A 20,894-nucleotide genomic window follows, 5' to 3' on the forward strand; every position below is an offset into this window, starting at 1 on the left:
AACCCGTCACAAAACAAAAAATAAGAAGAAGCACTCAAAGCAAGTTCTTGACAAAATTCACAAACCCTAATCTTCTTTCACATCAAACATCCCACAATTGATCATGGACATGTTTATTGTTAGGATTCGGTGGCTTAGACAGTGGAGTTGGGTTTAATATATTTTCCCAATTTAGGGTTTCCCTTATGCATCCCTTTTCAAGGTTAAGGATCTGGAGGCGGAAAAAGTCATTGATGCTAGCAATGACAAGCATTGGTGAAAGAGGGAATTGGGATCCACGGCAATGAATTATGTAAGGACGATGGATATGCGTTGGAGGGACCAACTGAAGGAGGTGATCTTTTTGTCGTGCATGATGTTAAGGTTGTTGAATGTGGCAACGACAACTGTAGAAGAGGGATTGCATATCTATTAAAAGAAGTGATTTTTAGAGGTTGAAGGTTTCCAATTGGGAAGGGTTTGAAAGAAATTGATGAGAAGCAATTTGATGTCGTAGAATTTTGACTCAATGACTAGGTCTTGGAGATAGATAGTTTTGGCATTTAAGGGAAATTATCAATTATGAGAAAAGAGAGAAGGAGCAAGAATAGTTTTGGGATTAGGGTTTGTGATGATTGTTGAGTGGTTGATAACAATTATGACAACTTTTAGTCGTCACAAAATGAAAATTTCATCCTCAAGGCAAAGGGCAAGCTACTAAGTGGTTTTAAATTTAGGCTTGGGATGACAACTTTTCTATTTGGTACGATGATTAAGCTAATATGGGTCTTATGCACCAAGATGTCCCTTATATAGCCTACCATGATGTTAATATTTATCTTAGGGATATTATGGTTGATAACAATTGGTGCACCAACCAGTTATATACTAGACTTCCATCATATTTCTCATATAAGCTTATTGTAATTGATTGTGTTATTGCACCTACATTCCAAGACCGATGTTTGGTAGCAAAACTTGAGTGGTTCACATACTAGAGCTTCAACTTACTCTTGGCTGGATGAGAATGGTACTTATATATCTTCCTTTGAATGGTCATTGGTTGTATAAAGTTATTGACTTAGTTATATTTCATAATGAACAGTTGTTGTCCTTTCTAAGAATGATTCTTGTAGTATATAGCATTTTAGTACAGTACATTCTAAAGTCCTTAAATAAATAGGTCAATCACTTAACAGGAAATAGTGGCTTACCTTAAGGTGAGTGATCAATGAACCTAGGTCACATCCCTTACAATTTTTTTCTTTTCTTTTGGCCCTTAGAAAAATGCTTCGTTTTTTGAGTCTCTACATTACCATTCTCTTTGTGTGCTTACACGCATAAGTTGGTATTTAAGGATATAGTAAATTGATGTGTTTACTATGTGATTCACTTGGGAGAAGAACCAAGACATACATTATAGAGACAATGTCTCATTTTGCTTAAAGCAAATTTGAGAACACTACACTATGCACACATGCCAAAGAACATAAAAATAAGCCTAAGGTTAGTTAATGATTGAGTGACTTGGACATTTCTGTTTGACTAGCAAGTGTTTTGATATTGCTCATTGGCAGATATAAATTGGTAGTTAAAATCACTTTTCTAAGACCTTTCATTGACACATGTTTTTTTTTTTGTTTAGGCTATGCAGATCAAATTGAGTACTATAAGCTCGACCCTAGTTTTAAGCACATCAAATTAAGTACTATAAAATTAAAGATAAAAATGAGTTACTAAGAAATTATCTAGACTTGAAATCAAATAAGAAATTTTTCTAAGCCCAAGTGTCTTTATGTTGGAATTTTAAATTGATTTCTATTTGAGACTCAACTTAATTGTAACATTCATAAATTTATTTCTATTACTTATATTTATCAAGATTAGAAAACATCTCATAATTGAGGTGTCCCTTTTCTTTTCTTTGTTATCTATATTTTAGTACCTATCAAAAAATCTGTTTAAGAATACTTTCATGCCTTCTCACATGTAACTCCATTTACCAACTAAACTTTTGCTTTTAATGAAAGGAATAACCTAGGCAATTCTTTTACCACTAATGAAATCTAATTAAATTCAATTTCACACTTCATACAATATTTCATTTCAATCACGAGTCATGATATTAACAACAACTATAATATGATTCCAAATCAAACACATTTATGTAAGGAGTTTTTTCCCCTATAGTCAATCGTGTGATGGCTAAAGTAATGACATCAAAATTTAAAACAATTAGATAAATAATAAGCAACCAAATTCATAATTTATTAAAAAAATACTAGGCTAAACCCGTCATTACTTATATGTGAAAACACCTATAAAAAATTAACTAATAGTATACTGTGTGTGATAGGGCATTAAGTTTTTCTTGAAAAACAAAATTAAGTGACCATGTTCTACATGGAGATAAAAAAAACATTGAAAAAGAAAGCAAAAATTATCATAAGTGGTGGCTTCATTGACGTAATAGTATGTCTCTTGTGTGTTTGTATGTATAACATTTGCATATTCAATTTATCATGTCCGCTCCTAGTATATCGACTACCATAACGCATGGAACTGAGCACCATGTTGATGATACTCAAGTTCATCGTTCTCATAACATGTCAAAGGACCATTGACTCCTGGTTATTTTAGTTTCATTATGCCATATTATTTATAAATTTAAACTTTATTAAACTTTGACATTGCATTTTATTAAACTTTGAAAACTTTGAATCAACACTTTATCAATCTTTAAATTAAAACTTTGTTATTAGATATATTTACTCATTATGAATGTCCACTTTTTATTTATGTTTGATTATACAATTTAATTAAAATTATATTTACAGTCAATAATTATTAAGTAGGTCAAAATGTAACATGGAAAAATAAAAAATATAACATTTTTCTTTTAGTGACCAAATCTGCGACCGATATTGTATTTTTAATTAATTTAATGTTATTAATCAAAAATTGAATAGCGACTGAATTAGCAACCAAAATGCATTTTATCCTAAAATTAATTATTACTAGCGACTAAATACTTTCTTTGGTATGCTATTATAAACTTAGCCACCGAATTAGCGACCGAAAGTAATTTTTAAAATTTAATTTTAAAGTTAATTATTCAATTGCGACCAAAATGATGACTGAAAATTATTTTAATCTCTTTTATATTTAAAATTAATTATTCAACAACGACTGAAAATAGTCACTAAATGTTATTTTAAATTATTTTCCATTTAAAATTTTATTATTTATTAGCGACCGAATTCAATACAGAATATTTCGGTTGCGGAACTAATCCCAAGCAAAATAGCAACCAAATATGCAATTACCGAATTTTCTTTTCTTTTGATTGATTGTTTTGGTCGCTATTTAGCGACAAAAGTGAAATTCGGTCGCTAAAGACTTCGCGAGTAGGGTTTTTGCGACACACGTTATTTGGTCACCATTTTGATCATTGATACTTTTAGCGACCAAACTGAACGATTTAAATTCATATTTTTTGGTAATGCTTGGGATCTTGGCTTTAAGGATGTTTGTCGTGAGATGGACAATTTTGAGGTTATTAATATCATTAACTTGAGACAATTCCCTCTCTGTCATCAGTATGTCGTGTTAATTCTCTAGGTGTTCAACTTGATGGATCACCAATGGAACATTTCTTACTACTACAAAAAAGTCTTTCAACGAAAATTCTAAAAGACTTTCAAAGATGATTTTGATCCATTGTTGAAAGTCAAACATTTTCAATGATGATTTTTAAAAGATGTGAAAAACACCTTTCTACATCAGTTCTACCTAAAATTGATGTAGAAATGTGTGTCAAAATTTAATGAAATAAAGAAATGTAAACATAAATATAGTTCTTGCAAATGAAAATTATTGTACCACATTGATTTGCACAAAAGATTTGTTATTGTGCTAAAAGCTTAGAATAAAAAAAAAAAGAGAATAAACCATCAATTTCATTCCTAAAGTATTAACCTCTTATTTAAATAGTCTATAGTCTCTAAAATAATATAGTATATATAAGTGATCTCTAGAGTATTAGAAATCATACCCAATACTCCCTCAAGTATTAAAATACTCTTCAAATTAATCCATAAACGTTTGTAAAAATATTAATATAAGAATTAAGTTGATAGATATTCTACACTTTAGAAACTATTTATATAATTTTATTACTTTAAAGACTATTTTGGAGAGAAGATAATTGATTGACTCAATTGATGATTTTTTTAAAAAAAAATCAAATAAGGGAATAAAGATCAAATTAAGATGAGAAAAATAAATATTGATCATTGAATTTTATTATATGTAGTCAAAATTAAAACTTTTTTTTAAAATAGTCAAGTAATATTAAACTTTCACCATTAATATATAATTATACAACTCCTTTATGTCTTTCCGTCTCCAATAAAATACTCTTTCACTAATTATATCATCACATATATAGATATTAAGTATACACACATACTATAAGCACTTTGACATCACACAAAAGTTCACAAATGGCAAATCCATACATCAACATGATCATGAACTCATGGTCTCACGACTTATTATACTAATCCCAAATGAATATTACTATTCAAACTGTTTCAAAATTATTTAATACTGTTGATTTATAATTTATTTTTCTCTTAAATAATTAAATATTAACGGAAATATAAATATGTAACACTCCTCAATTTTTAACTTCTTTCCTATAAGGTTGCCTTCTTAAATCATGCTCGTCCATTTTAAAATTAAAAAAAAAAATTGAACGTTTATTATTTGTTTTCCATGGTGGGCGAGTGGCTCAATGAAGACATAAAACGACTGCGTTTTGCCAAAAAAATTAAAAGAGAAAAACATTCTGCTTACCCTATTTGTTACACTCACTAAGGTTCTTCTCAGCCTATCCGCCGCGCGCCGCCGCCAAACTCCAACGAAGCACCCGTCGCTGTCGTGCTATTGCAGGTTAGCCGCACTTGTTTCATGATTCCTTTCGTCCTTTGTTTATCATATGAACTATATAGTATCTGAAATTTAACTTATTGATTATGTGACTGTAAGCATTAATTAGTATTTTTTAGAAAGAAAGCATTAATTAGGTTAATTCAACAACCTATGTGTGCATTACATTCTGCACATAAACATAGGTGACGCAATTTGGGTCACTGGAAAATTTTTTGAGCTAGATATGCTTACGTGGCAGTTCTTATAATGGGCTCTGTAATTATAATTCAATTGGAAGAGTGTTTAAGAAAAAAAAAGTACATGTGAAATTTGGAGTTCGAGAAGTCAATTTAGTATGTTCAGTGTGTAATGTGCTGATGTTTTACTTTTCCATCCATGTCTTGTCATATTGTGGTTGCTTTAATCAAAACTCTCGTATGATTTTTGTTTGAAACTCGATGAAATCTGTAGTTGTGAAATTGTGATGGTATGTAAATATCACTTTCCTTTATGAATGCAATGGTATTGAAATTCCAAGCACTTTTTGAATGCTCGTTGGTTTCTTAGATGTAGAAGTAAAGAAATAGTCTATTGTGGTGCTTGTGAATACCGGCGTAGCGGATGGCCGCTATTTTAATATTTTTTTATATATGTTAAATAATATATATATATATATATATATATATATATATATATTCAAAAACAAAAATATAAATATATATATATATAAGTTTTTAATATTATAAAATTATGATATTATTATATTTATTTAATATTATTTAATTATTAACATTATTATTATATATTAATATTGTTTGACTATCATTTAACTAGATATGTTAAACTTTAAAACAAATATATATATATATATATATAAATTTTTAATATAATAAAATTATGATATTATTATATTTATTTAATATTATTTCTATATTATTTAATTATTAATATTATTATTATATATTAATATTGTTTGGCTACCATTTAATTAGATATGTTAAGCTTTAAAACAAATATATATATATATATATATATATATATATATATATAAAAGTTTTTAATATTATAAAATTATGATATTATTATATTTATTTAATATTGTTTGGCTACCATTTAATTAGATATGTTAAATATATATATATATATATATAAGTTTTTAATATTATAAAATTATGATATTATTATATTTATTTAATATTATTTCTATATTATTTAATTATTAACATTATTATTATATATTAATATTGTTTGGCTATAATTTAATTAGATATGTTCAATTTTAAAACTATATATATATATATATATATATATATATAAAAGTTTTTAATATTATAAAATTATAATATTATTATATTTATTTAATATTATTTAATTATTAACATTATTATTATATATTAATATTGTTTGCCTCTATATAAGCCAACCTTATATATTGTTTTTTTTTTAATCCCCTGGTATATTAAAACCGCGCCGCAAGAAAGCCCTCTCTCTCTTCCTCTCTCTCCCTCCCTCCTTCTCTCTCTTCCCTCTCTCTGGGAAGAACAAAGCAGAAGAAGCAACAGAACCACCGAACCCACTCATACCATCAGTGCTTCGAAGTAGCGGCGCAAAAAACCGCTCCGCAACCCGCACCGCGCCGCTACGCTCCGCCGCGATAGCGGCCACTCCAGCCGCGACCTGAAATCGCACCGCTACAGACGTGTCCGTCGCGGATGGGTTCCGCTCCGCCCCGCCGCTATAGCGGCCGCTACGGCCGCTATTGACAACTATGGTTCTGTGTGTTGAAATAGAAGAATTTAGTGGACTGACGGTTTTATTGTGAGAAATGTGAGGGCTTGTTTGGTGTATACCAAGTCAGTTGATCCTGCTTGTTATGTATTAGTCCATTAGTCTATAGGCTCCTGCTTGATTTCTAAATAAATCGTTATTTTAACATAAGATCAGATCAGTGTCCATTGTTTTAATATTAGCAGTCGTCATTAATAGTGTCTTTATAATTCACTGAAATCCTCCGTTACGTAGGGCATAACTGGTTTCTGAGCATAGCAGAATGGAAACTTGGGAATGTTCTGGAGACCAAATTGAGTTCAATTCTCAAAGGTAAATTACTCACTTTTTTTATGTGTCTTTAATCATCTGAATGACCCTTGCATTTTTTTTGGGTAGTTTGGGCAATAGTGATAGCAATGCACTAATTTTGCCAGCTAAGAGGGTGAGGAAAAGGAAAGGGAAGGAACAGGTAGGGACAGTTGAATTTATTTGTTCATTCAATTTGCATGTTTACAAATTTTGTCTGATCAAATTTCTGCTGACTTAGGAAAATGGAAAAGTCAAATCAAATAAGAAACAAAAATTGAGCAAACCTCAGAAAAGGAAGATGAAGAAGTTAGAGGTTTGTTGGGTGGACAAAAGGGGAATTCTTTTATTATCTTCTCTTCTGTTGTACTGTTTACAGTCTCAGTTTGTTTGGTTCCCTTTGTTTATGTAGGATGACAAGGAGAAGCAACTTCTGCTGGAAAAAGCCATTAAGACATTGAAGTATGTGAATAACTTATTTTCCGGTTACAGTTTCTGCTTTAATGCTGTTTTCTGTGGAAAGCATTAAGTTGTTGATCGAAGTTTGAATTTTTATTTTTATATTATTTTATTTCAGTGAAAACACACTTCCAGAGTATGCATATCCTCTTTTGCTGTCTTCATGCAATATAAATCGGGTTTGTATTGTTAAAACAGAGATAGTTTTATGGAAAAATTATTTAGTGTTGAGGCTATTTGTTTACTGGTGCTATCATCTATTTGTAGGATGAGACTATGAAGGAAAAGCGTAGGAGGGCTGTTCATTTATTAAAAGAAGGATTGGAGGTTTCATATGATGGGCTGTCTAAGAAACCTGAGACGGATGAGATTCATTTAGAGCACGCTGATGAAGTCGAAGAAAATGAAATTCAAATTCAACCCATTAGATCAGAGGAAGTCTTAAATACAACATCAGTTTCTTTGGAGTCCTCTCAAGAACCAGTTCATGGCAATGAAGTTGAAAATTATAAATATGTCTCTGAACATCCTGCTGACATTTCCATTGACAAGCATCTTGATGAAATCAGAAGTTCTACCATGTCTTGTTCTACTGATGAAATAAAAAGCACCAAGTCAAAGGTATAGTTCCTACTCAGATTGCAAGTTAGTATGTATAATCAAGGCACAAGATATAATTCAACTGTGTCATTTGGACCATTGGAGGAATACCCCATAGTTATATCACTTATGTATTATCCGCCACCTTCCTTCTTTTTTGTGTATGCAAAAATTACACATGCTTTCAAAATTTGTTTCCTATTTTGTTAATTTTGAAAGAAATTATCTTGTATATGCAATTCACTATGCTTATATGCCTGTAATGGTAGTTAATTGTTAGTTAATGTGTCCTTTTTTGTTATTAATTGACAACATGATTTATGAGATCCCTTTGTCTTTCTTTAAATTACTTTAATGCTTTTTGGCTCTTGTTTCTTAACATGGGACAGGATAGGACAGATGAGAACCATAACTCCAATGAATTGAGCAACCTTTCAGATTATTCTGCACCAAGGTGGTCAAATGTTCCTACTGTTGTGCATGTGTATAGACCAACTGAGGTTGAAGACAAAAGAAAGGATCTACCTATAGTTATGATGGAGCAAGAGATAATGGAAGCTATAAATGACCGTTCTAGTGTTATCATATGTGGAGAAACTGGGTGTGGTAAAACAACTCAAGTTCCTCAGGTGAGTTTGTCTGCTACCTGATTATGGTGGTAGTGTCTATCATTTTAATTAGCTTACCTGTTGATTATTCTCTTTTTAATTTTTGAAATTTATCAGTTTCTTTATGAAGCTGGTTATGGTTCAAGTAAGGGTATTATTGGTGTTACTCAACCACGTCGGGTGGCAGTTCTTGCCACAGCTAAGCGTGTGGCTTATGAGCTTGGTCTTCGTCTAGGGAAGGAGGTTGGTTTTCAAGTTAGATATGACAAGAAGATTGGAGAAAGTTGTTCTATCAAGTTTATGACTGATGGAATTTTGCTACGAGAAGTTCAGGTTGTTATATTTTACCCCATCCCCATCCCCCTTCCCATTTTTTATTTTTATTTTGAGAAGTCCTATCAAGCTTTCTCTGCTGGATAACAAATGATAAATTTATAGAAACATTTGATCAGTTTGTGGGGAAACAGGCTGATAAGTTCATGGGAACTTAAGAAACATTTTTTAAATTAAGGATCGATGTATGTTACTTAAAACTTAATGCATGATGGGATCTTTGAATTTATTATTCATTGTGTAGCATCTTAATCCATCATTCCAGAAGGCTAATCACTTACTTGAAAACATTTATTTATTGGTAAAATATTTGAGAACATTACTGTTTGTATGTGAATTTGAGCTCATTTTAGGATGATGCATATTCCTTCTCACTTTAGATTGGAAACTGAAAATTGATTTATCATAAACTTTCCTCTTTCATTTGTTTGCACCATGTTTATTGTTATCAGTAGTTGCAAGTATGATTCTTATCAGAAAAGCAGTGTTGCTATTATTTTATTATTGTTGTGATGATGACTATGCTATATATATATATATATTTGGTGAATGACTCTGTCTGTGCTATATGAGAATGATGCTTTGATGTAATTGTGCCTTCTTATATTAGTTACACTAAAACAAGATTTGTAAGAGTTACAGAATCATATGTACTTCTGTTGTTTAATTAAATATCTGGTGCAGAATGATATTTTGTTGAGGCGCTATTCTGTCTTAATTCTTGATGAGGCTCATGAGAGGAGCTTGAACACAGACATTCTGATTGGGATGCTCTCACGTGTAATTAAAACCCGCCAAATGGTAAGTGTTAAAGTGATTTATTTTACAAATGTTTATAAATAAATATTTTAATATATACCTCTGACATTCTAATCAAGATGGTCTTTTATTTTTCTATTATGACAGATTTATTATGAACAGAAGAAGATGATACTTTCTGGGGAAAGTGTAAGTCCTGAAAAAATGATTTTTCCATTAAAACTTGTGCTTATGAGTGCCACCTTGCGAGTACAAGACTTCACTTCTGGAAAGTTATTCCATACTACTCCACCAGTGATAGAAGTTCCTACAAGGCAATTTCCAGTAACAGCGTATTTTGCAAAGAAAACAGAGAAAACAGATTACATTGGAGAAGCATATAAGAAGGTCTTGGCTATTCACAAGAGGTTGCCACCTGGGGGCATACTTGTCTTTGTTACTGGGCAAAGGGAAGTAGAGGACTTGTGCAGGAAGTTACGCAAAGCATCAAGGGAGTTTATCAAGAAAAAAGTTGAAGGGTCTGTGGAAACTGATAGCACTGTGGTCCATGAAACAAATTCTGTTGAGGGAGTAAATATTAATGAGATCAATGAAGCATTTGAGGTTCATGGAAGTTCGTCTATCCAGCAAACCGATAGGTTTAGTGGCTATGATGAAGATGAGGACGATGTAAATTGGAATGAATCTGAATTTTCTTATGATTCAGAAACAGATAGTGAACTGGAATTTGATGAGGATGATGATAATCTTGAGCTTTCAGAGAACAGAAGTAATATTGTTGATGTCTTAGGACAGGCAGGAAGTCTTGCTTCATTGAAGGCTGCTTTTGAAAAATTGTCTGGGCAAGCCACATTAAGCTCCTCAAATGGAGAGGAGACATCTGTGAATATAGAAGGTAATTTAGATCAATCAAAAGTTTTCAGGGAGAAAAGAGCCAAAGAAAATTGCAGTACTCCAGGTGCACTCTGTGTTCTACCTCTGTATGCCATGCTTCCTGCAGCAGCTCAACTTCGTGTATTTGAAGAAGTCGGGGATGGAGAGCGCCTTGTTGTTGTTGCCACAAATGTTGCTGAAACATCTTTAACAATCCCAGGGATAAAGTATGTGGTTGATACTGGGAGAGAAAAGGTGAAGAATTATGATCCCTCTAATGGCATGGAGACATATGAAGTACAATGGATAAGTAAGGCATCTGCCGCACAGCGTGCAGGCAGATCTGGAAGAACTGGACCTGGACACTGTTACCGTCTCTATTCTTCTGCAGCCTTTAGTAATGAATTTCCTGAGCACTCTCCTGCCGAAGTTGAGAAAGTACCTGTTCATGGTGTTGTCCTTCTCTTGAAATCCATGCATATTAAAAAGGTAGGTTAAGTGTGTTACTATATCCTTTGAGATTTCATTCCATTTGCTTGTTTATGTTGGGTGCTATCATTAGATGACAGAGTAGGGGGTAGTTTATTAAGTTCTCCTTTCTGATAACTTTGCTATTTATCATGGGCTGAATGAGGGAACGGGATGCATCTTAAGCCAAAGGCAAAAGGTCTTCCACAACATATATCATTAAGAAGATAGTATTCACATAGATTGTTGCTGTTTGGTTCTAAGGCTTTATTTTGCTCCTGCATTGTCAATTTTTTTTCTATATTGTAAAATTTATCAAGCTTTTCAAATGTCTGGCCGTGTGATTTATTCAATTCCTTCCTGATCAAACTGGATCTTCTTTTCTTTTTCTGTTCTCTGTTTTTTTTGGTTTGAGATATTTCTATACTCATTATTATTGCTTCTCATTCAGGTTGCAAACTTCCCATTTCCTACTTCTCTTAAAGATTCTTCTCTGCTTGAGGCTGAGAATTGCTTGAAAGCTCTTGAAGCACTTGATAACAAGGATGAACTTACACTTTTAGGAAAAGCCATGGCACATTATCCCTTGAGTCCTCGTCATTCTAGAATGCTTCTCACTGTCATTAAAAATACAAGGCATGAGCATAAATGTAATCCAAATATGCTTCTGGCATATGCTGTTGCAGCCGCTGCAGCTTTGAGCTTGTCAAACCCTTTTGTAATGCAATATGAAGATGATAGCAGCAGAGATTTAGAGATGGTTGAGAAATCTAGCTTGGGAGACGGTGAGAAAGGCATTGGTAAAAAAGAAAAGTCAAGGAAAAAGAAACTAAAAGAAACAGCTAAAGTTGCACGTGAAAAATTTAGAGTTGTCACCAGTGATGCCCTAACCATAGCTTATGCTTTGCAGTGTTTTGAACATTCAGAGAAATCAGCTGAATTCTGTGATGACAATGCATTGCATTTCAAAACCATGGATGAAATGTCCAAACTTCGACAACAACTACTTAAACTGGTCTTTTATCAGAGTGATAAAGGTGGTTTTGAAGAAGAGTATTCATGGATTCATGGAAGTTTAGAGGATGTAGAACGTGCTTGGCAGGCTTCTTCAGAAAAATATCCTCTTTCTCTGGTTGAGGAAAGGCTCATCTGTCAAGCAATATGTGCTGGCTGGGCAGATAGGGTTGCTAAACGTATTACAGCTTCTTCTAGGGCCTCTGATGGAGAGAAAACTTCTCATGCTTTAAAGTATCAATCAAGCATGGTTGATGAAAGTGTTTTCCTTCATCGCTGGTCATCAGCTTCCATAGTAGGCCCCGAGTTTTTGGTTTACAATGAACTGTTAGAGACCAAAAGACCAAACAAAGAAGGGATAACAAGTGCCAAGAGAGCATATATGCACGGAGTAACAAGTGTAGAGCCAGCTTGGTTAGTCGAGAATGCAAAGTCTTCATGCATCTTCTCTCCTCCCCTGACGGATCCTAGACCTTATTATGATGCCCGGACTGACCAAGTAAAATGTTGGGTAATCCCAACCTTTGGGCGTTTCTGTTGGGAGCTTCCGAAGCATTCATTGCCCATTAGCAATGACGAACATCAGGTGCAAGTGTTTGCCTATGCTTTGCTTGAAGGCCAGGTGTGTCCATGTTTAAAATCTGTTAGAAAATACATGTCAGCCCCCCCTGAAAGTATTATGAAGAGAGAAGCATTTGGTCAAAAAAGGGTGGGAAATCTTTTGAGCAAGTTAAAGAGCAGGCTGATTGATAGCTCTGCTATGCTCAGAATGGTGTGGAAGGAGAATCCAAGGGAATTATTTTCAGAAATTTTGGATTGGTTTCAGCAGAGTTTTCACAAGCACTTTGAAGAGTTATGGTTACAAATGCTTAATGAAGTGCTTATGGAGAAACAAGAAAGCCCTCTTCATAAAAGTTCTAAAAAAAAGAAAGGAAAATATAAACCACTATGAAGGTAAAACGCACATTATTCAATTGTTTGTGTAATCTAAGTAACTAATGTATTTCCTGTATTGACAGAAATTCTTAAAATATTTTAGATATAGGTTTTTGTTAGCTCGGCGAGAAAAAAGTTAGAGAAATTTTACGAAGAATTTGATTACAATTTGGGGAGGAGGGTCAACATGTGTTGGGTGGAAGGTTGAGTTGTGGGTTTAATATGGTGCCTAGATTGCATCTTCTCCAAACCAGCATATCATTTTTTTTCTGTCTTGAATATTGTGTTGCCTTCTGCAGGAAAAGAATGCATCCAAGCTTTAACCAAGTCAGTGGTGACTAGGGGAATATCCATCATGTATTCATCCTGAACTACCTCAGCACACTAATTGCCGTAGCATGGTCAATCACATAGCTGAACTACCCCAGCTTTAACCAAGTCAGTGGTGGCAAGGGGCATCTCCATCACTGTATTCATCCTGAACTACCTCAGCACACTAATTGCCGTAGCATGCTCAATCACATAGCTGAACTGATTTATCTGCATGAGAGATGTTTCAGAAATTCTATGCTTTCAGTTCGTCCTCTTTGGTATGCTTTGATGGAAGCTGTATGTATAGCTTTGTGGGGAAAAAATTGAGAAAATTATGAGTCGAAATTGATACAAATTGAATTGTTCTTCTCAGTCTTCTATCTTGCTGAATTTATTGGCTAAGATTTTCGTAGTGAGTAGACAAATAGTAGTTGGATTTGGTTGCTCATGAGCCAAATTTGAATAGTTTGGTGAAGCCAGGAGTATTAACAATTTTTGAAGAAGACTTATGGAGCATATTCCTTGATTCTACACCATTAACAAATTCTATTATACTCCAAGCTAATATGCTGTCTAAGTTATTTCTCAGCTTGTATCAGAACATAGAAAAGGATATATACATCAGCATAATGAAGTATAGTTGATTGGTGCTTTTTTGTTCGCAGCTCCCTAGTGCTTAATTTATAACAGTAATAAAGGCAATTGGAAGTTTTGGTCTACATATTTTTAGACTATATTATCCTTTAACTGCACACGTAATTTTTATTTAACCTCTCGCATCTATATAAATCGACCATTCCCTTCTCTATTCCCATACAATATATTAAAAAAATGGACACCATTTGTTCATATTTTCTATTTATATTGGTTATATTTAGATGTAGTATATTATTCATTTCTATATAATAAAAGTTAAATTTTACTAAGTTTTTTAATGAAATTTTACGATGTTTTAAATCTTAAAAATGAATTGTCGATAAACTAGAATAATAAAAATTGCTCATTTAAAAATTTAATAAAAATGCAACCACATACATATTAAGTAAATAAATTAATTAATTAATAAACTGAAATTATCATTTTTAAATGGATTGTTTTTATGCCATGAATGCATTGTTGAGTAAAGTAGTATTAGTACAGCTTGCGTAGAGTATAATTGATTGGTGTTTTTGAGAATTTTTTTAAAAAAATATCGCCCACCGTGGGGCTCGAACCCACGACCACAAGGTTAAGAGCCTTGCGCTCTACCAACTGAGCTAGACGGGCTTTTATAAATAATAGAAATCTCTTTCTTTATTAAAAAATATACGCTTGGAGTTTGGCATTTGCTATAAAACAATTATTTCTACATTAAATTATAAAATGTACATACCTATAAAGTAAAAATTAAAAATATATCTACCTTAAATTTTAATTAGAATATTTCATGATCTTAATTTACTTGAGATTAATGAAAACTATATTTTTATTTTCTCACTTCTGAAGAGTTAGCGTTAACGAATGATAAAATGAATCCAAACCTTATAGGTACCTATAAAAGTATTCACAAACAAGAATAGTAATTACCTATTTGTGGGAGTTAGGGATGTGGGAAGGTATTTACTCACGTTTTTTGCGAGAATGAGACAGGTATGAATACTATAGTACTCAACCAACTCCCCCCCCCTCCCCCTCCTAGAGATCTATTAATGATATGGACTTATTTCTACAAGTAGGTACATTGACTGAACAATCAATAAAATAAAGTATATTCATTGGTTAAAAAAAATATCTTTAAAAATAATCACCTCTTAAACCATTTAATATCATGAATAATGTTGGAATAAAATTAAAAGTTATGACAAATTAACTAATCAACCACTTATATTAGTCTTATTGAATTAGGTAATTATTTCTTATATATAAGATGGATCATAATATTATGTGTGAATGCTTTGAATGTTATATTTAAATTGAGTATACTTTTAATTTATTTGTAGTAATTTATCTTATTATCATATTTTTTATTGATTTATTAATTTTATATACAAGTAAAGTGTGCAGCGCAAGTGCAGGGATAGGTTATAAGTACCCAACGGGTACTGGGATGAAAATGAAAATTAAAATTATAGGTTATAAAACTATTACATGATATTGCAACTATTTATACAACTTCCAAAATTAAGGGGGAAGAAAATATAATAATACACATTAGCTTAATATAACAACAAATGCTGTCAATTGCTCAACAAGGAAACAAGGTTATGAAATACAAGTAAATACAAATTACTAAATAGAGCTCAAGTAGTGTAGTGTCTGCTTTTCAATCACAAGCTCTATTATTTCTCTCATTTATTAGTGTTGCATAGAAGGCCTTGTGTTGTGACAACCATTTAATTTACATGGTAACTCCACACCCAAAATATAATAATAATCGAAGATGCGCAAGTAATCAAGGGTTATGAATCAAGGCATCAGGTTGTCTTTGTGGTGATGAGGCTTGGAACTCTGGCAAAGCTTTGTATGTTTCATACAATCTACTAAGGGTAGGGAATTTGGACTGCAAAAACTCAAAAAACAAATTGTGAATGTTCATCATACATAGAGGGTTTATGATTTCTTCTCAGGCAGAAGCATTTATTGATGGTAGAAAAAGAATTTTATTGAGAATGAGAATAAGAAATACTGCAAAAACTCAAAAGCAAATTGTAACTGTTCATATAGAGGGTTTATGATTTCTTCTCTCAGGCAGAAGCACTTATTCATGAAAGAAAAATAATTTTATTGAGAATGAGGATAAGAAATACTGCACAGCAAGAGAAAAGAACATAAACTAAGAGCATGAAGCATGTAGAACAGCATGCCAATCTCTGACTATCTGTCAAAGAAATCCCCTTAAAGAGACCTTTGGCATGATTCCACAGTAAAACTAGACAAGCCATGGAAATTCTAGCATGTTTTTCCAACCATATACACCAAACTATTGCCAACTGAGAACTCATCCGAAGCCGTTTCTTAGCATCTCTATTGGTGTCAAAGCATCTAAAACTACTAACCAAGTAAGACTGAAGATCCTTAAGACAGATCCATCCTTCGCCCAGAACAATTGACCTTTTGAAACAAATATTTAAAAATCATCAACTCAGATTTTAAAAGGTGTAAAATTATTAGGACCATCTAACGTTCAAAATATTGAGGCATTTTAACACCTTTAATTTAATTCTTAGGTTGTAATATAAGTAAGCTTAATTTGATAAGGAAAAAAAAAAGGAGAAGAGAGTGAAGAGAAGAATTTTATCTCCACTCCCAACTAGTCAAGCTTGTGAACCAATATTAGTATTTTGAAACAAAAGAAATATATCAAGAAATAATGAGAACTATACCATATCAATATCAAATCTCTGAACTGCCAGTGTAATCTGTGGGGCCAAAAACACATCAGCCTGCATAATACAACATTTACTTTGTTAGATATGCCTTTCCAGGTTGGAAGTTTAAGCAATTAACTTCAAAATATCAGAAAATTTCAGTGTTCCAGCTAGATTGTTACATTAATCAATTCAAGCATAGTAAACATTTTAAATGACAAAGATGGGCATGAAAAAGATAAGGCATATAAACCTTTGAAGATTATGAATGTGCAACAAGATGCAGAGAAATTTAAAATTCACTTCCAAAGGAGCAAGAATCTCAAAGTAGAAAGAACAGAATAATGCTTGAGAAACTAATTTTGGCAGCACACTGAAATTTCAAAATCTATGATGGACAAAAAACAAAAGATAATATTTAAAGGACTAAATTGGAGGGTGGAGGAAAAGGTAAAGAAAATTCCATTTACAATTTTTCTTTTCTCCCTTCAATAAATAGCTTAGCTTCAAGAAATATTTTAAAGAATTGATGTTGACCACAACATGGAACATATTAAAAAAAACATTCAAAACATATTGAAGCAAACCATTATAGTAAATAAAAAGAGAAAGAAGGCTTTAGGGCAACCAGATTATACCATATAGATATGTTCTCCTGTGGCATATGTACCAGCAAAATCCTTCAGTAATTTTTCAAGAGCTGAACATTGTCCAAGTAAAAAGTAAAAGTGAAAGTAAGAGAACTGAATAAATATTGAAACAATTTCAAAATACAAGGAAACAATAGCATAGAATATGGTTACCTGAGAAACCTTTGTCAATGGTAAATTGGGCCCATGGTTTTGATTCTGCACAAAACATTTTCTCCATATCTTTCTATAGAAAAATTTAACCTTCAAAAATCTAAAATATTTGAGCATAATGCCAATCCAAGCATTTCAAATCAAGAATTCAGAATGTACCAGAACATTAAGCATATGAAGAGGCTGTATACTGGAGTGAATAATACTAGCTACCTGTAAAATAACATAATCATCAGATAGTAGCCACACTTGATCTAGCACCTGCACCTTATCATGGCTAGAGCACAATGATTTGAGCCTGCTAATCTATCAGTATCAGAATATTTCCTTTCAGGATATATGTTTACACCACAGATTGGACTGGAGAATCATTTTATAGTGAGCAAATTCTTACAAAGCATGGTCTTTTTATAAATCTTTAATGATGCGCAGATACGATATGTGTATCTGATATAATACATATCCAATGTGGAGCTACGATTATTCTAAAAATATATAGGATACAATACGTGTAATTAATATATATATATATATATATATATATATATATATATATATATATATGTATGTATGTATGTATAAAAAATCATAAAGCATAATAAATTATAATTTCTAGTCTACAAAATAAAAATTATAAATCATTATCGTAAATTACTTCCAATTGTCTGCAAATAAGAATATTATCATTATCATTTCTTTCTTGAAATCATCCATAAAGAGGACGATTTCCATTTTTGGTTCATTAAGGAACAATACTTTTATGTTTCTTTATTGTACATGCTTTTATTTCTCTTATTTAATTTATTGAATTTTCATTTCATAATTTTATTGTAAAGGATTGGATACGTATCCAAGAGTATCAGTACTGCATATGAATATGTGAAGCAAATTAAAGTATCAGTACCTCATAGTATATCTTGCATCCTGAAGAACTTATAAGATATTTGGAAACCTCTATAATATTTAACTATAACAATTCACAACAAGATTGGCTTTTTCCCACTGAATTGCTTCTGAAGATACCAAACCAGTAGGATTAAAAGTTAAAATGAATCTTGATTCAACACATTAATGTTGCAAATCCAAATCAATCTTGAGTTTTACCTGAAGATTGAGAGCTCTAAGCTGAGGATCAACTGGCAACAGTGGCTTCTGAGTATATTTTTCCTCCAAATGCTAACCATAAAGGAAAAAGTGAAAGATATGATATGAATCATCAATTTGGACCACAGAACACAAAACCTAATCAGGGACATACATAAAATTATTGAAAAGAAACTTGAGCATCAGAAATCCAAACAACTTGATAATATTCCCACTCAATTCCATCTTGAGGATCCATATTTTCTGAAATAACCCAAGTCACCAAGAAATGGACCCTTAAGACTGATATAATCAGATGATAGAAAATTATGAGTTTCTGCGGTGGAATTGATTAGAGTATTCAATATTTTCAGTGCTTGTTGTAGCACTAGACCTACCAGAAATATTGCATAAGAGTCTGAAACCACCACATTATCATCAACCAATACTGGAACATAGTGCAGAGGATTCAATCTCTCGAATTCTGAAATTTAAGCATAAATGAATGATTTTTCCGTCAAACAGACTTCACCAACCACTATTATTCAGTTTGGATCCTAAAGCACTACATATATTATAGAACTCTGAATTCACCTGGACTGTACTGCTCTCCTTTTGAAAGATCCACTGCTTTGTACTCATATGGGATCCCTAGTCATATTAGATACATATTAAAAAAATCAATCAATCAAGAAATATAAGTTCCTTGTGTCCAATTCAACATTTTCTGGAGTCATAACCAAATCCAAAACGCAAATCAAATTTCTGAATTCCCGTTATACACCTATATCAGATATAGTTATTCTCAATTGAAAAAATAAAATAAAATAAAATAAAAAGAAGCAATGTTGTAATGGAGATCATTCTGAAGCAAAGAATTGTGTGTGTGAAGAGGGGGAAGGGATCATCCTATCAGAATTTACTAAAATCCCAGAAAGGAAAATGAAAAATAAAATTACAATTGAAATGAACAAGGGGTTAAATATAAACAGAGAAAGAAGAACAAATCAACGAGAGCAACTTTTTCGAAGTAAACAAATTAAGTGCATGTGGAGAAATAGGTTAATGTTGAGAAATAATTTACCAATTTAAAAAAAACACCAAGTTCAAAAGCTAAAGCTATATAGATTTTTTTGTTGTTGTTAAAGACCATTGATATCTTTAACAGGTATCTTTTGCCGGAGCCAATACTGCTCAGAGTCATGTAAGACCGTTATTGGCGACAAAGCTATTTTCTCAAAATAAGTCAAACACAGATATAAACCGAGTGTAATTGTTAATATGGGAAGTTGGGACTTGGGAACAAAAATTACAATAAAGAAGTAAAAAAAAACCTTTGAGGGATAAAGCAAATCGAATACGCCATGAGCAAGAGCTATGACAGTAAGAATACAGCACAAGATTGGATTGCAGTGATGCATTGCTGCCAATGCCATGGCCACTTTTCTGCAGTGCAACAACAATTCAATTCATATTCATTTTGGAAAATTTTCAAAACATGACAGTGATCAATGAAACAAAAGAGCACAGAGAAAGAAGGATTACCCGCAAATCTAGGTCCATGTCTGATTCGCGGGTGCCAAAATCTATGGATTACTCTTCTTATGTTTTTCAATGTCAACAGTTTCAGCTACAACTTCAACAAAATCTAGTTCTTGCATTCAAAAAGATATACGGTCAACGACATAAACTAGTTTTATTATATTTTTTATTTTTAATTCAGCGACATCCGTTAGAAGCTTATGTTAGTGCTTTATTTATTTTTAGTTTTTTTGCTGGATTTATGTTAGTGCTTTATAATCATGTTACGGTTTTTTTTTAATAAGTTTTTAGTCTATATAAATATGCATGAACTTTTTATTTGTCTGTGTCCTTATTTTTTTATTTTAGACTTAATCTTGTTATATTTTTTATGAAAAGTTAATTTAAAAAAAAACATATTTTTTCAATTTTTCATGTTTCACTTTTCAAAAATAATTAGAAGCTGGAGAAGATTTTAAAGCTTATTAAAATTATACGTTATTTTGAATCAGTTCTCGTAAAAATCAATTGTTTTTTAAAATAATTTTATAATTATTAACAAATAAATTAATTTTGCAACAAAACAAATAATTAATTTATACTTTTTTAAAAATCTCTAAAGAATAATCACTGAATTCTTTTACGTTAGATTTTTTTTTTTAATCTTTAAGAAACCAGCCCTATATGACAATCATTTCTTTTCCATTAATTTAAAGTTGAAACATCCTATAGTCCACTTGAGCACTGAAGAAGCTTATTGATGCAAGTTGAAACGATTAATTCTTGCA

General features: G+C 31.9%; 2 protein-coding genes and 1 non-coding gene across 8 annotated transcripts; 1 reads left to right on the forward strand and 2 right to left on the reverse strand.

Annotated features, from left to right (window-relative positions):
* Positions 1 to 4,877: 4,877 nt before the first annotated feature.
* On the forward strand, positions 4,878 to 14,006 carry LOC114417591 (ATP-dependent RNA helicase DEAH13-like). Of its 5 annotated transcripts, XM_028382749.1 has the most exons (14): positions 6,375 to 6,509; positions 6,676 to 6,741; positions 6,937 to 7,014; positions 7,081 to 7,153; positions 7,232 to 7,306; positions 7,403 to 7,452; positions 7,568 to 7,628; positions 7,717 to 8,070; positions 8,439 to 8,678; positions 8,775 to 8,990; positions 9,675 to 9,791; positions 9,897 to 11,111; positions 11,542 to 13,058; positions 13,340 to 14,006. In XM_028382749.1, the coding sequence occupies exons 3-13, from the start codon at positions 6,965 to 6,967 to the stop codon at positions 13,054 to 13,056; spliced, it is 3,966 nt and encodes a 1,321-aa protein (XP_028238550.1). In that variant the 5' UTR covers positions 6,375 to 6,509; positions 6,676 to 6,741; positions 6,937 to 6,964; the 3' UTR covers positions 13,057 to 13,058; positions 13,340 to 14,006. The 5 variants fall into 5 exon arrangements, with proteins under 5 accessions (XP_028238551.1, XP_028238549.1, XP_028238548.1 ...); XM_028382750.1 differs by lacking the exons at positions 6,375 to 6,509; positions 6,676 to 6,741 and adding an exon at positions 4,878 to 4,935; XM_028382748.1 differs by having other exon boundaries at positions 6,372 to 6,767.
* A 539-nt stretch (positions 14,007 to 14,545) lies between these two features.
* TRNAK-CUU lies at positions 14,546 to 14,618 on the reverse strand. The gene has a single exon. It is a non-coding gene; the product is annotated as a tRNA-Lys (tRNA).
* Positions 14,619 to 15,466: 848 nt separating this feature from the next.
* On the reverse strand, positions 15,467 to 20,282 carry LOC114417647 (glutathione S-transferase zeta class-like). Of its 2 annotated transcripts, XM_028382758.1 has the most exons (11): positions 20,131 to 20,282; positions 19,920 to 20,031; positions 19,180 to 19,236; positions 18,984 to 19,069; positions 18,607 to 18,678; positions 17,662 to 17,715; positions 17,503 to 17,575; positions 17,338 to 17,399; positions 16,715 to 16,774; positions 16,388 to 16,442; positions 15,782 to 15,891 (listed from the first exon to the last, which is right to left on the reverse strand). In XM_028382758.1, exons 1-10 carry the CDS (start codon positions 20,146 to 20,148, stop codon positions 16,407 to 16,409), a joined length of 630 nt encoding a protein of 209 aa, XP_028238559.1. In that variant the 5' UTR covers positions 20,149 to 20,282; the 3' UTR covers positions 15,782 to 15,891; positions 16,388 to 16,406. The 2 variants fall into 2 exon arrangements, with proteins under 2 accessions (XP_028238553.1, XP_028238559.1); XM_028382752.1 differs by lacking the exon at positions 16,388 to 16,442 and having other exon boundaries at positions 15,467 to 15,891; positions 20,131 to 20,273.
* Between the last annotated feature and the right edge of the window lie 612 nt (positions 20,283 to 20,894).

The sequence above is a fragment of the Glycine soja genome, chromosome 1 (assembly GCF_004193775.1).
Source record: "Glycine soja cultivar W05 chromosome 1, ASM419377v2, whole genome shotgun sequence".
Taxonomy (NCBI): Eukaryota; Viridiplantae; Streptophyta; class Magnoliopsida; order Fabales; family Fabaceae; genus Glycine; species Glycine soja.

Excerpts from the sequence above, each read along its gene's own strand:
- LOC114417647 (XM_028382752.1), bottom strand. Across the intron at positions 19,237-19,919 it reads ATTTGCTTTATCCCTCAAAG|GGATCCCATATGAGTACAAA; the intron begins GTTTTTTTTTAC and ends TAATATGACTAG. Across the intron at positions 17,716-18,606 it reads TTAGAGCTCTCAATCTTCAG|GTAGCTAGTATTATTCACTC; the intron begins GTAAAACTCAAG and ends GTTATTTTACAG.
- LOC114417591 (XM_028382750.1), top strand. The coding sequence starts at position 6,965 with ATGGAAACTTGGGAATGTTCTGGAGACCAAATTGAGTTCAATTCTCAA. Across the intron at positions 7,307-7,402 it reads GGAAGATGAAGAAGTTAGAG|GATGACAAGGAGAAGCAACT; the intron begins GTTTGTTGGGTG and ends TTGTTTATGTAG. Across the intron at positions 7,453-7,567 it reads AAAGCCATTAAGACATTGAA|TGAAAACACACTTCCAGAGT; the intron begins GTATGTGAATAA and ends ATTTTATTTCAG.